Source organism: Octodon degus, unplaced genomic scaffold (assembly GCF_000260255.1).
Source record: "Octodon degus isolate 3935 unplaced genomic scaffold, OctDeg1.0 scaffold00234, whole genome shotgun sequence".
Taxonomy (NCBI): Eukaryota; Metazoa; Chordata; class Mammalia; order Rodentia; family Octodontidae; genus Octodon; species Octodon degus.
The window spans coordinates 1,706,425-1,717,538 of record NW_004524810.1 but is presented as its reverse complement, the minus strand read 5'-3'; the positions used below and the strand labels follow the sequence as shown (position 1 = coordinate 1,717,538).

The window sequence follows — 11,114 nt, the reverse complement described above, 5'->3', positions numbered from 1 at the left end:
AAAAAAAAAAAAAAAAAAACACCGAAAATACTACAGTAATAAATATGTTATGAAAAATTCTTAATCCACCTCTTTTTTTGCCAGGTCTTATGCTCCCATTGCCTAGTGACCTTTCCAGTGTTTGTGTGCATACATAACAAAAATGAGTATTTCCTCATGTTTCCCACTTCTTATCAAGATGAAAACACGCACACACACACGCATGCATGCACACACACACACACACGCATGCGCGCACACACACACACACACACACACACACACACTCACATTCTTGGCTTTAGCTCTGGACTTTTCTTTAACTTGGTAGTAAAAGTACAACAGGAACCCAGTAACTAGCATTCTTCATCAAATTAAATCAGAAGGGCTGGCCAGATAGCTCAGCAGATTAAAGCGCCTGCAAGCAGATGCAGTGGCCAGGGGTTCGATCCCTGGGCCTGCTGTGCCAGCCTCGCGCCCAGGGCGCGCTGAGGTGGCAATTGAGATTGGGTGTGGTGGTGCATGCCTGTAACACCAGCTCTTGGGAGGCTGTAAACAGGAGGATCACTGTGAGTCCCATCTAGTAGTGAGACCCTGAACACCCTGTAGAACCTTCCCTAAAATACAAAAAAAAAAGACACCCCTCAACCTAAAAGTAAACCAGAAATTCCTTTGCCTGAGATCTATGCTTCATTTCTTCAGCCTCTTTAATAGAATATGCCAAGAGCCACTGGAATAAGACTGATATTCTGCTACTTGTTTATAGCAATGTGCATACTTTGTGGGGTGGGTATGTGTATGACTTGTGGAATAGCAACTTGAGTCCTCTGCAGGACCACTCAGTTTAATTCTAAAGATATTGCCTGGCAAGCACAAGGGCCTAAGTTCATTCCCCGGTTCCATAAAAAATAAAATAAAATAAAATTCTAAAGATAAAAAACATTCTCAGGGCTTGGGCGATATCTCAGTGGAATAAGGGCTTGCCTGACAAGCACTAGGTCCTGAGTTTGATCCCTGGTACCACCAAAATAACAAAAACTGTCAAAGAAACATTCTCTTCTCTAACATGTGACTTGTTCTCAGGTGGAAAGATAGATTTGCAGAGCTTCTCAATTAAATTCAGCATCGCATAACTCCTTTTCTCTCTGCCAACCCATGGAGCCCTTCCTGAGGCATAAGAAATGGTGCTTCCCTGTGATCTGCCTCCCCTGGGTTGGCACCCACAGGGTGACAGAACCGTAGCCACAAGCACAAACAGATCCTCTCTGCACACAGAGAACTCAAGGTGGCTGCTGAGAAGATGGTCACTGATGTGTTGACTTCAAAATGTGGCCCTTTGGAAAGCTACTAGAAGGTCCAAATCCTGAAATGAAATTCAGGTTATTATATGGAAAACATTAAGTAGTCAAGAAATAAAAGGAACATAATCCAGGCATGGGTGAGGCCTATAAACTCTAGGAGCCTGTGGCTTGGAGGCTGGTTCCCTCCCTGTGGGGATTCTGTTGGGCACACAGCAGAGCTGGGTGCGGTGCTATCAGGGGGCACGCTGCTGGTGCCAATCCTAGTGATTCTCGGAGAGCCGTGGCCCACCAGGTCACAAAATGTGCTTCCTCCTGCTGGACGCTAATGTGATGGGAGAGCAACACGTCACCATGATTTATAAAACTGTTCTAAGTGGAAAGAAACTTTTAATGCCACTATGAGATCTTTGAAAGTGGCTCTGAAATTGCTTTACAACTATGTGTGACAATCGTACTGCGTGAGTCATAACATGGAGAAGGCTCTGTGTTTCTCACAGTTGGACCAAGAAGAAAAACTAGCTTGCAACTGAACAAAATGTGAGGGTGTGAAGCAGGCCAGAATTTCATAAACTTAGTTCACCTAAAACCTTGGCCCCTGGGCTCACCCCGAAGACCCTGAGTCAAGATTACCTGAGCCAATTCAAGACTTTCTTGTCCATACTGCATAAAATATTCATCTTCTATTACTTCCTTTGTTATTCCTCGTGATTCTAAAGTGAGCCACGTATTGGAAAAACAGCTCGTTCCGTAGCTACCAGAAGCCCGGGTGAGGACCTCTGGGCTGCGGCAGACATACCCACGCCCTCCAGTGTGTCACCTCCTCTGAGGCCTTCAGATCTGTGTGCTGCAGGCATCACGGATTTGGATCTGATTGCTTCCTGATATGCAGTACACCTAGCTCTTCCTCATTTCTCATAAGCATATCCTCCTTCCTCATTTCTCATAAGCGTATCCTCCTTCTCATAAGCGTAGCCCCCCTCAGTCTCCTGCAGTTTGTGGCTTTAGTCCTATCATGGAATAATGACTTGGGTTTTTTGGTGGTACTGGAGGTTGAACCCATGGCTTTGTGCATGCAAGTCAAGCTCTCTGCCACTGAGCTAGAACCCGGCCCAATAACCATACACTTTTTTTTTTTAACCACATACTTTTACAGTCAAGTACTGTCCTTACTCAACCACCATCATCTACTCAAAAGGGTTCCACGCACATTTATTCCCGTAAAGACTTTCCTCAGCCCCATGCTGCACGTCTCTCCATAAGATTCCTTGGTTGCTAAGATCTAATACTAAAAAATGGAGGCGCAGACTTGACAGTATCAAGCTGTGTGTTTATTTGTTTGTGTATATTTGGTTTTAGGTCCACTCAGGTCCTAACACTCAGGCCTCTATGGTTTTTTGTTGTTGTTGTTTTCTGAGATGATCTGTTCTTATTATAATCTGTGCCTTGTTTTGTTTTTGAACCAGAAAGGACTTTTTAGAAGCACGTAGCGTTCTCGAGTTCTAAAATGTATTTGTTACAAGAGCCCCTTGTGTAACGAAGAGCATTTTTCTGGTTAGACACGTTAGGAAGGTGGTTTTCTCCCCGGCTTCCCCTCACTCTCTTTTGGGTGATGTGAGGGTAGTGCGGGTGTTTGGGGTTTTCGTCTGCTCTGCAAACGAGTGGCCTCTACGGTGAGTCATCACGCGGAAGGCAGAGGCCGGGGAGAAACCCAGAGCACGGTCTTCCTGTTTCACACACAGATGAAGGCAGATGAAGTGACATTTATCTGTTTTCCTGTGTCTCAGTTTCAGTCTATCTAGTTATGTTTCCATCTTCTGTGTCCCTAACTTCTGCCGAGGTCCTAAAACTCGCTATGATTTCAGAAATACTGCCTGAGCCAGGGTCTTGACTTTCTCACACTCTGTCTGAACTGGGAGCTTCCTCCGGACTTGCGTGTTCACATGACAGAGACCGTTGATTCAGGATCAGCTCTCCTGCAAGTGTTTTCCCAAGGGCACAGGGTTCTTGTTTTTGGAACTCAGGCAGCACAGCGTGAACAAGGCCTGTGGATCTGCCATGTGCATCCTGCCACATGCTTATGTGAGGCTTGGCTGGAGGCAGAGCCCTCTGACCTTACAGTTCCTCAACACTTAAGTTTTTATTTGAAATCCTCTGTCCTAAAGTAAAAGCAGGGTACCACCCTGAGGAGGCACCTTGGCCTGTGAGCCAGGGGTCCCCAGCTAGAGAATGTGTAAGGGATAAATTATATATCCCTGGGTAGATTTTCCACCCTGGGTGTCTTTTTCCTCATCTGTCAAATCAGAGAAGAGGGTCTCTAACAACCAGTTTGGTCGTAGTAGAAAAACTGTGTGAATATAATTCCTTGTTGAGAGGAAGCAGCAGGCTCCCAGGCAGGACAGTTTCCTGAGCAGTGGCAGGCACGGGGCCCTCACAGACTTGTGGGCTTCCCAGAAGGCCGTGGGGGTAGGTGGCCAGAGGGCTGATTAAGTGCTTGACTGTGGCGGTCCTGGGTGCTGCTGTCAGGAGTGCTGCGCAGCTCAGTAGCCAAGAAGAGCCACTGAGGGCTTGGGAGCAAGGCTGCTCTGACAGCTGGACTGAGCAGAAGTGCTCAGCAGGAGGCTGCGTTGTGGAATGATAGCCACCTCACCAGCGGCTGCTGGGAAGGATGCCAGGTGAGAAGGAATGTGGAGCCAACAGGAGAGTTTTGGGATTTCCCAAGGTGGGACTGGAAGCATGGGAACAGATAAGATCTTTGATAGAAATTGAGAGGTTGATGACTTAGGATGGAGGACGTGCTGCCCGCACCTCCAGAGCACGGCCACAGCTGCAGAGGCTGAGGCCTGGGCAGAGGGAGTTGGAATTGGCCTTTAGGGGCTCACCTGTAAGACGCCTTTGCTGTGTAATGTGTGGGCAGGAACTTAATCCAAACAGCTTGGGGAAAGGAGAGCCCAACTACAAAGACAAATCATGACAGTAGTTTGAAGGGTGAAGAGGTACAGACTGCAAGGAATGGAAGGGGTAAGGATTGCTTGCTGTCAGGGTGTGTATATGTCTTCAAAGGCCAGAGGAGAAGAGCCTTAAAGAGAAAAAGACTGAAGATGCTGGAGCAGCCTGCTTGTGTCACCTGAGGCGGCACCCGGGAGGGCCACACTTGGGGAGGGAGAGAATGCACGAAGCCGTAGGGAGCTATCACGTCACTGGCTTTTATTGTTATAGTAACATCTATGGTTGGGTTACCTGATATGAAAGCAAACATGGGGGCTGCAGAGCCTGTGGAAAACAAAGGGGGCTCAGTGTAGCATCTTGGGCATTGGCACTGGAGAGCTCCATGAGCTTTGCTTACCTTCCATACAGGAGCAAGGCAAGGCAGCCAGCCCCATAGGCCCCCTTGCCTGTCCTGCGGAGGAAGCTCTGACTCGCTTGTGTGGCTCCACCAGGCCTCGTCTCTTACGAGCTGATCACACCCCTGCCTCAGTCTTCCTGTGTTCCCACTTGAGTTGGATTATCTTCAAAGAAAATGATAGCAAGACTTGATTCTCAAGAACTTACTGAGTAGTATCATGCCTCAAGTCTCAGCCTGTCCAATTACAGACCTCAGCCTGTCCTTTTCTACTAGTAATTAAGTTTTTCTTACAAGTTATGTGGAGTAATCTTGGGTATCTTAATTATCGGTACAATAACTGGATGGTTTCCGTGTTTTATGGTTCAAGTCAGTGCCAGTTTCATTGCTTTTGGCTAATAAATTCTTTTAAAAGAACAGATGTTCACAGTGCAGCTTGCTTTAACTGTTAAATAACCAGGCTACTAAATAAGGGCATTGGGGGTGGGGGTGAAATCTACACCCAGGACTGGCTTTGATGGTGCCATCCTTACCACACCCTCTCTTCTCATTTCTGTGACTGGAATAATTGAGTCTGATAGCATAAAGTACTAGGAATATTTTGGTTGCCAAGATAGAAACCCTTCTTGGACTAGGTTAAAGGGTAGAACTTAGCGACAAAAAGGAGATACTGGCCCATGTAACTGAGGAGGTACTGCAGCAGACTACTTTCAAGCCAAACTGGATCCAGTGGCTTTGACAGTGTTATCTAGATCCTCGTTCCATCTCTTTCCGTTGTTTTCCTCTAGGGCTGGCTTTGTTACCACTGGAAGACTTAAATCTGTAGGTTAGGACCCTGGAATCTCAAAGAAATACCCTTTTCTGTCCCATTTCCGTCTACCCAAGTCTGGAGTGCCCCCAACACATGCCTGTCACTGAGCTTGGTACTGTGGCCCGGAACATGAAGGTTCTCTGCTGCTTCAGCCCCATGTTGGCCTGGGGTGGAAGAAAAGAGACCTCCAAGGTGCCTCGGTGGGATTGCATGGAAAAGGTACCTCCCAGGGAGAACTGAGGACAAGAGAAGAGAAGCCACGTCAGCCCAAGCGGCTGAGGTCGACTGAACACACAATAGCCCAAAATCTAAGCAGTAAAAACCCAAATAGAGCTGTTGCGGTCTATAGTTACTTTTTCTCCTTCCTTTTTTTGAGGCAGGGTCCCACTGTATGGATAAAGCTAGCTTCAAACACCCGGTGATCTTCCTGCCTCGGCCGCAGGAGTGCTGGGTTTCAGGCCTGTGCCACCGCACCCGGCTGTGAGCTCATTGTTTGTGGCTGCTGAAGGGAGTGGCAGTCTTCCCCGGACAGACAGCTGGACTGTACAGCGGAGCTCTCCCCAGGGCTGGACTTGGCGGGGCGCTGAGCAGATGACCAGGACAGGAAAGCGTATCGCTTCCAAGGCTTCTTTGAAGTCGTCTGAACTTCAGAGTCTGCACATCGATGTGAATTGGTTCACATTAAGTAGGTTTAGTTCAGTCATCATCTGGTTTCAGTCAGGCCAGAAAATAAATCATGAAGAAGTGGGCATTCCAGTCCCGCCTGAAAGTCGGCAGTGGAGAGATGTGCCAAGTTACCATACTGTGAAGGGATGGCACTGAAAGACTGACGGAGAGCGTGCGCGGACAGAGGTGTTGACAGACTTGTCCTGACCCAAGCAAGGGCCCTCCCTCCACTCCCGCCCACCTTGCAGGGGCCTGGCTTCCCTGCTGGCCGGCCACTGGTTCTTGTTCCTAAAGCCTTGTCTCAGCGCCTGCTGAAGATGGCATCTCTCACCTTCCATGGACCACACCTCCAGGCTGTCTCGGAAAAAATGTCTTGGATAACACAAACAACACAAATACTTAAATTAGATAGCTGTCTGATTAAAGTGATGTTTGCCACTATTTTAAAACCACAGGGATATAGCTCAGCAACACAGCACCTGCCTAGCAAGCAAGAGGCCCTGAATTCGATTCCTAGTACCCTAAATAAATAAAACCACAAGGATGTGAATGACTAGACACTCCCATCTGATTTATAGCCAGTCTGCTCAGCACATCAAAAATCCCCTCAATCTTTAGATCTCTATGTAAAGTGTGGGTAAAAATAGACACAGTAAAGCTGACACACAGAAGGTTCATTCTTTAAAAGGATTTCACTTACTAATTATATATAGTGGCGGAAAACCTGAGAGTCCTACTTAATATGACTATATCAGAATTGCAGTTGCTCAGAAGAAAATGTAAATCGTGATTCATTTTCTTTACTTTAGGGCTTAAACAAAAATGTTGGCAGTTTATAGGCGGCAATTACGTACCACAACAAAGGCACAACTAGTAAAACTGTTGGCCCTTGGTCCTCACCATACACAGAAAGCCCTGTGGAAGAGTTAGTTGCAGGGTTTCTGATACTGCCTCCCATTCTGCTTGTGTTCCACGCCAGCTGCAGGCTGCCACTGAGGAGGGTTTTCTTTGATAGTCTTCTTCCATGCACTTATGACAGGGCAAAGGGTCTTACTGAAGTCACACAGCAAGGAAGGAGTAGACCGGGCCTCCCTCGGCTGGTGTTCATTTCCACCATCCAGTTCTTTGAGCCTGGCCACGAAACACCCCCTGAGGGTCAGCTGCTGATCTGCTCTCTTGCCCTGTTGTCCCAGCTCTGTGACCCTCAAACAGAGCACTTTCCTTGGCTACTGCAGCTGTATCAGCAGAAGCAAAAGCAGCAGAAGGAGCAGCGGCTCTCGGGGCCCAGGGCATGGCGGGGTCTCTCCCAGCCTGGTGGGCACTGGCTGGCACAGGGCATGGTGGCTGCTCCAGCCCACGACAAACAGACTGAGGGCTTGAGTGGGAGGAGCTGGGTAGCTGTGAGCCCAGGAGCCAGGTTCTACTGCGGGCCTCCAGTCCTGGCTTCGTTTCAGATCAGAGAAATGTTTGGGTAAATGTCCTTTGATGTTAAGGAAAAACCCAAACACGGAGTTGTTGCGTGTGAATGAAAAATGTTTTCATAGTTCTAATGCTACTCAGAAACTGGGAGAAAGAGGAGTAAGGGATCATTGGGTTAGAAATTTCACTGTGAAATCTGTCAAGAAAGGCTGTAAGAGAACAACTGTATGTGTTGATTAACCTTTTTCTGAAACCTAGCTTTTACCTAATCTGGCCCAGCCCAGAACCCATAATATTTATTCTGGAGACCTGAGCCCTAAAAACTCATGTGTCCCATGTGCTCTGTTGCACCCCTGCCCCATCAGCTTGCCTGGGCCCAATGGCTGAGACCCTGGAGCCCGACAGCGCCGACAAGGACGACTTGCTGCTGTTGAATGAGATTTTCAATGCTTCCTCCCTGGAAGAAGACGAGTTCAGCAAAGAGTGGGCAGCTGTGTTTGGCGACAGTCGGCTGAGGGACCCAGCACCGACAGGGCCCCCGGGAGAGCCGGACGCCAAGCTCCAGACAGGCTCCGGATTCCTCCCTTCGCAGCTTTTAGACCAAAATATGAAAGACTTACAAGCCTCCCTCCAAGGTATGTACTATAGTGATCGAAATTGGGTTTCATGCTTATTTATTCCATTTTTCTCTTACTCCAAATGCATATTTATTCCTTCATTGTTTTTTATACATGTTCTTTTATTTTATAGCTAATACCTTTTCTTTGTTTTAGGGGGAGGAGAGATGTGCGCTCCTATTTTTTGCATCCAGTAGCTTTTTAGCTGAAGTTCCAAAATCATGTTTCAACTTTAAAATCTGTTACAGGGTTGAAGATCTATTCCTTCTTGTCATTTTCTTCCTATTTTAAAATTTCTTATGAGGAAAATGCTAAGGGAGAAGTTTTCAAATCTTAACTTTTGATTTAAAATTTTTTCGTATGGCTTGAGGAAAAAATGGATCGAGTTGCCTTCCTGGTTGTGGCACTGTGGACAGAGTTGACATTCACCTGGCTACCAGCCTGGGCTCCCCCACCAGGCAGAGTTCCCTACATGTGCATAAACATGCCCTCTTTGGGGTGCTGAGTGACAGGACATTGGGCCTGTACCATGCAGTTCACTGTAAATTGTCTCCTACTCTGTCCAACTTGATCTACCCCTGCGTCTAGTATCCCCCAGCTCGGCTGCTTCCATTCTGCCTAAAACACACGGTGAATCCCCACCCAAAGCCTCGGGTAACATAATTCCTTGCTGATCAATAGTGGTTGGCCATCCTGGGAAGGGTTCAAGGTACAGTGAAGGCTCAGAAGCATGCCGCTTGCTGGCTGGGGACTGACACATGTTCCCACATTGGTTGAAAGTGCAAGAACTGAGGGCTGTGGAGACGGTTCAGAGCTCTTTCCTGGTGTGCATGGAGCCTGGGGTTGAGTCACTAGCAAGGGTTGAGGGAAGTTACACAAGTGAAAACTTGAGTTTGAAATGTAAAATCCTGAGCCTGTGAGTAGGCAGACTCAGGAAGGAAGCTGTTTTCTACTGTCTTAACACTTTTTCCTCCTTTCACGCAATGTTCATTGTAAGACAGGAATCAGCATTAAGAAATTCTCAAATTGTTTACTTTTGGTATGAATTTAGACTATCTCCTTAAGGCAAACAAGGTGTTTATCTGCCACTTAAAGCCGAGTACAGTGGGCAGAGCTGGAATGATTAAGTAATTATGGGCTATTAAACCCTCAGTGTTTTGGAGGTGAGATCATGCCTACAGGAGTTGGTGGGCAACACCAAGAAAGTATTACCTCTTTCTTGATGAAATACCTGATTCTTCTCATCATCTCCTGCGAGTCCTGTTTTGTAGCCATCTTGGCTACTAGCAGTGATGGTGTTAGAGATGGCAGGGACACATGAGACCCAAGATGCTTCTCCATCCAGAGTTTCACCCCTGGGTTTCACGGGGTCTCTGGAGCACAGGCGAGCAAAGGTTGCCAACCTACTTGAGTTTCACCCCACCCACCTGTGGCGGAGGTGCTAACAGGCGTGGGAGAGTCAGAAGGCCAGAGCCCAGGCTCCCCTGCTCGGATCCTTGGGGTTCTGGAGACTCTCTGGCTGTGTTTCAGAAGGAGCCCCACTACAGCCCCGGCTTGGGAGACCTGCTGGCCCTACTGCAGAAAAAACAGTGAGGGCTGGGCATCAGTTGCTGCAGAACCCACACTGATGCCCGAGGAGGCAGTGGCAAGGCCTCTTCCTGAGCAGCAGGGTGTGACAGGCTCAGCACAGCCGAAGACCTTGCACCCTTTCATGGCAGCAGCCCCAGGACCTTGCATGGCAACCTTGTGCACATGCAAGAGAAAGGCACCAACCACATGTCGGACAGAAAGGGAAAAGCCAGCGGTACTGTGGAAGAAGAACGAGGCTCCACAAAGGAGGCCTCCCTCTGAGTTCTCAGGCACACAAACGCCCAGCTGGGGTCACAGCCCTGCGAGCATCTAGCAGAGCCCTCGTAACAAACCTTTATGGGATCTCTGTGATGGACACTGGGGATTCATTTGAACAAAGCAGACAAAGCCCCCTGCCTTCCTGGAACATACATATGATAAGAAAGAAACAATGAACAATAAGCACAACAAGTAAAAAGTCACATAATAGGTTAGAAAGCGACAGTGTGACGCAGGGAGGAAGAAGTCTAGCTATAGTAGTGAGTGTTGAGGAGAAAAGGGAAGGCCCAGCTCTCAGTCACATCAGATTCTTACTGGGTGGAACTTTCAGGAGTGGAATTAGCCACGTGGACACTTGGTGTCGAGGACAGCCCGTACCTGTAACCTCAGGTGAGGATGTGTCTGGCATGGTTGAAGTTGGGAAGAACACTGTGGTTGGCGCTGACCAGGTGACAGGGAGAGGCGTTCAGAGGGGTGGTCCGCATCACTGTGGCTGTGAAGCCACCAAGGCTGGCTGTAGAGGGCTTCACGGCTCCTGGAAAAACCTTGGGCCTTTCAGTTCAGATTAAATATGAAACTGTCAGGGATTCTCCAGGCAGGAAGTGACGTGACCTAGTTTACTATATACAAGGAACATTTTGGCTTCTGCTGGCCTTCTGTCAAGATGTTGTTAAAAGAGTTGTTTTGTAATTGCCGCATTATCCTGTTTCTGTTGTATACAAACAGCTATCAGCTGAAAGCTGCAGGACTCAAAATGATGGGGAACAATGTCATATCCAAGGGGCTCTAAGAAACAGCTCAGGCTACGCTCCAGATGCATGCCTAGTGCTGCCCAATGCTGCCCTGATTCAGGGAGCAAATAGAAGAGGGGCTCCCTGCCTCAGGGATGAGCCTTGTCATCAGCAGTCACCATATTATGTGCTGCCAGGACTCCTCCTTCCCTAAAATAAGAAAAGATGAATATTTGCCCTAGATTTCTCCCACTATATCCATAGACCAGAAAAATCTATCTGTGCATGTACAAGTATCTATCTTTATCATAACTATTAAATGTTGGTCATCTTATAGTGAAACTGCTTCATCTGATTAACTAGATCATCTCAGAAACCAAATTTAAAAATAAAACACTGAAA

General features: G+C 47.7%; 1 protein-coding gene across 4 annotated transcripts in view; it reads left to right on the top strand.

Moving 5' to 3' along the window:
- The window catches only part of Ica1 (islet cell autoantigen 1), a 148,757-nt gene that overhangs the window by 128,136 nt on the left and 9,507 nt on the right, over positions 1-11,114 (top strand). For 2 of the 4 annotated variants that reach the window (XM_023705977.1, XM_023705975.1), the window contains exon 13: positions 7,873-8,151. In XM_023705977.1, coding sequence (XP_023561745.1) covers positions 7,873-8,151 — 279 coding nt within the window. The remainder of the gene's footprint in view (positions 1-7,872; positions 8,152-11,114) is intronic. The other 2 variants (XM_023705976.1, XM_004645644.2) reach the window with 1 other exon arrangement.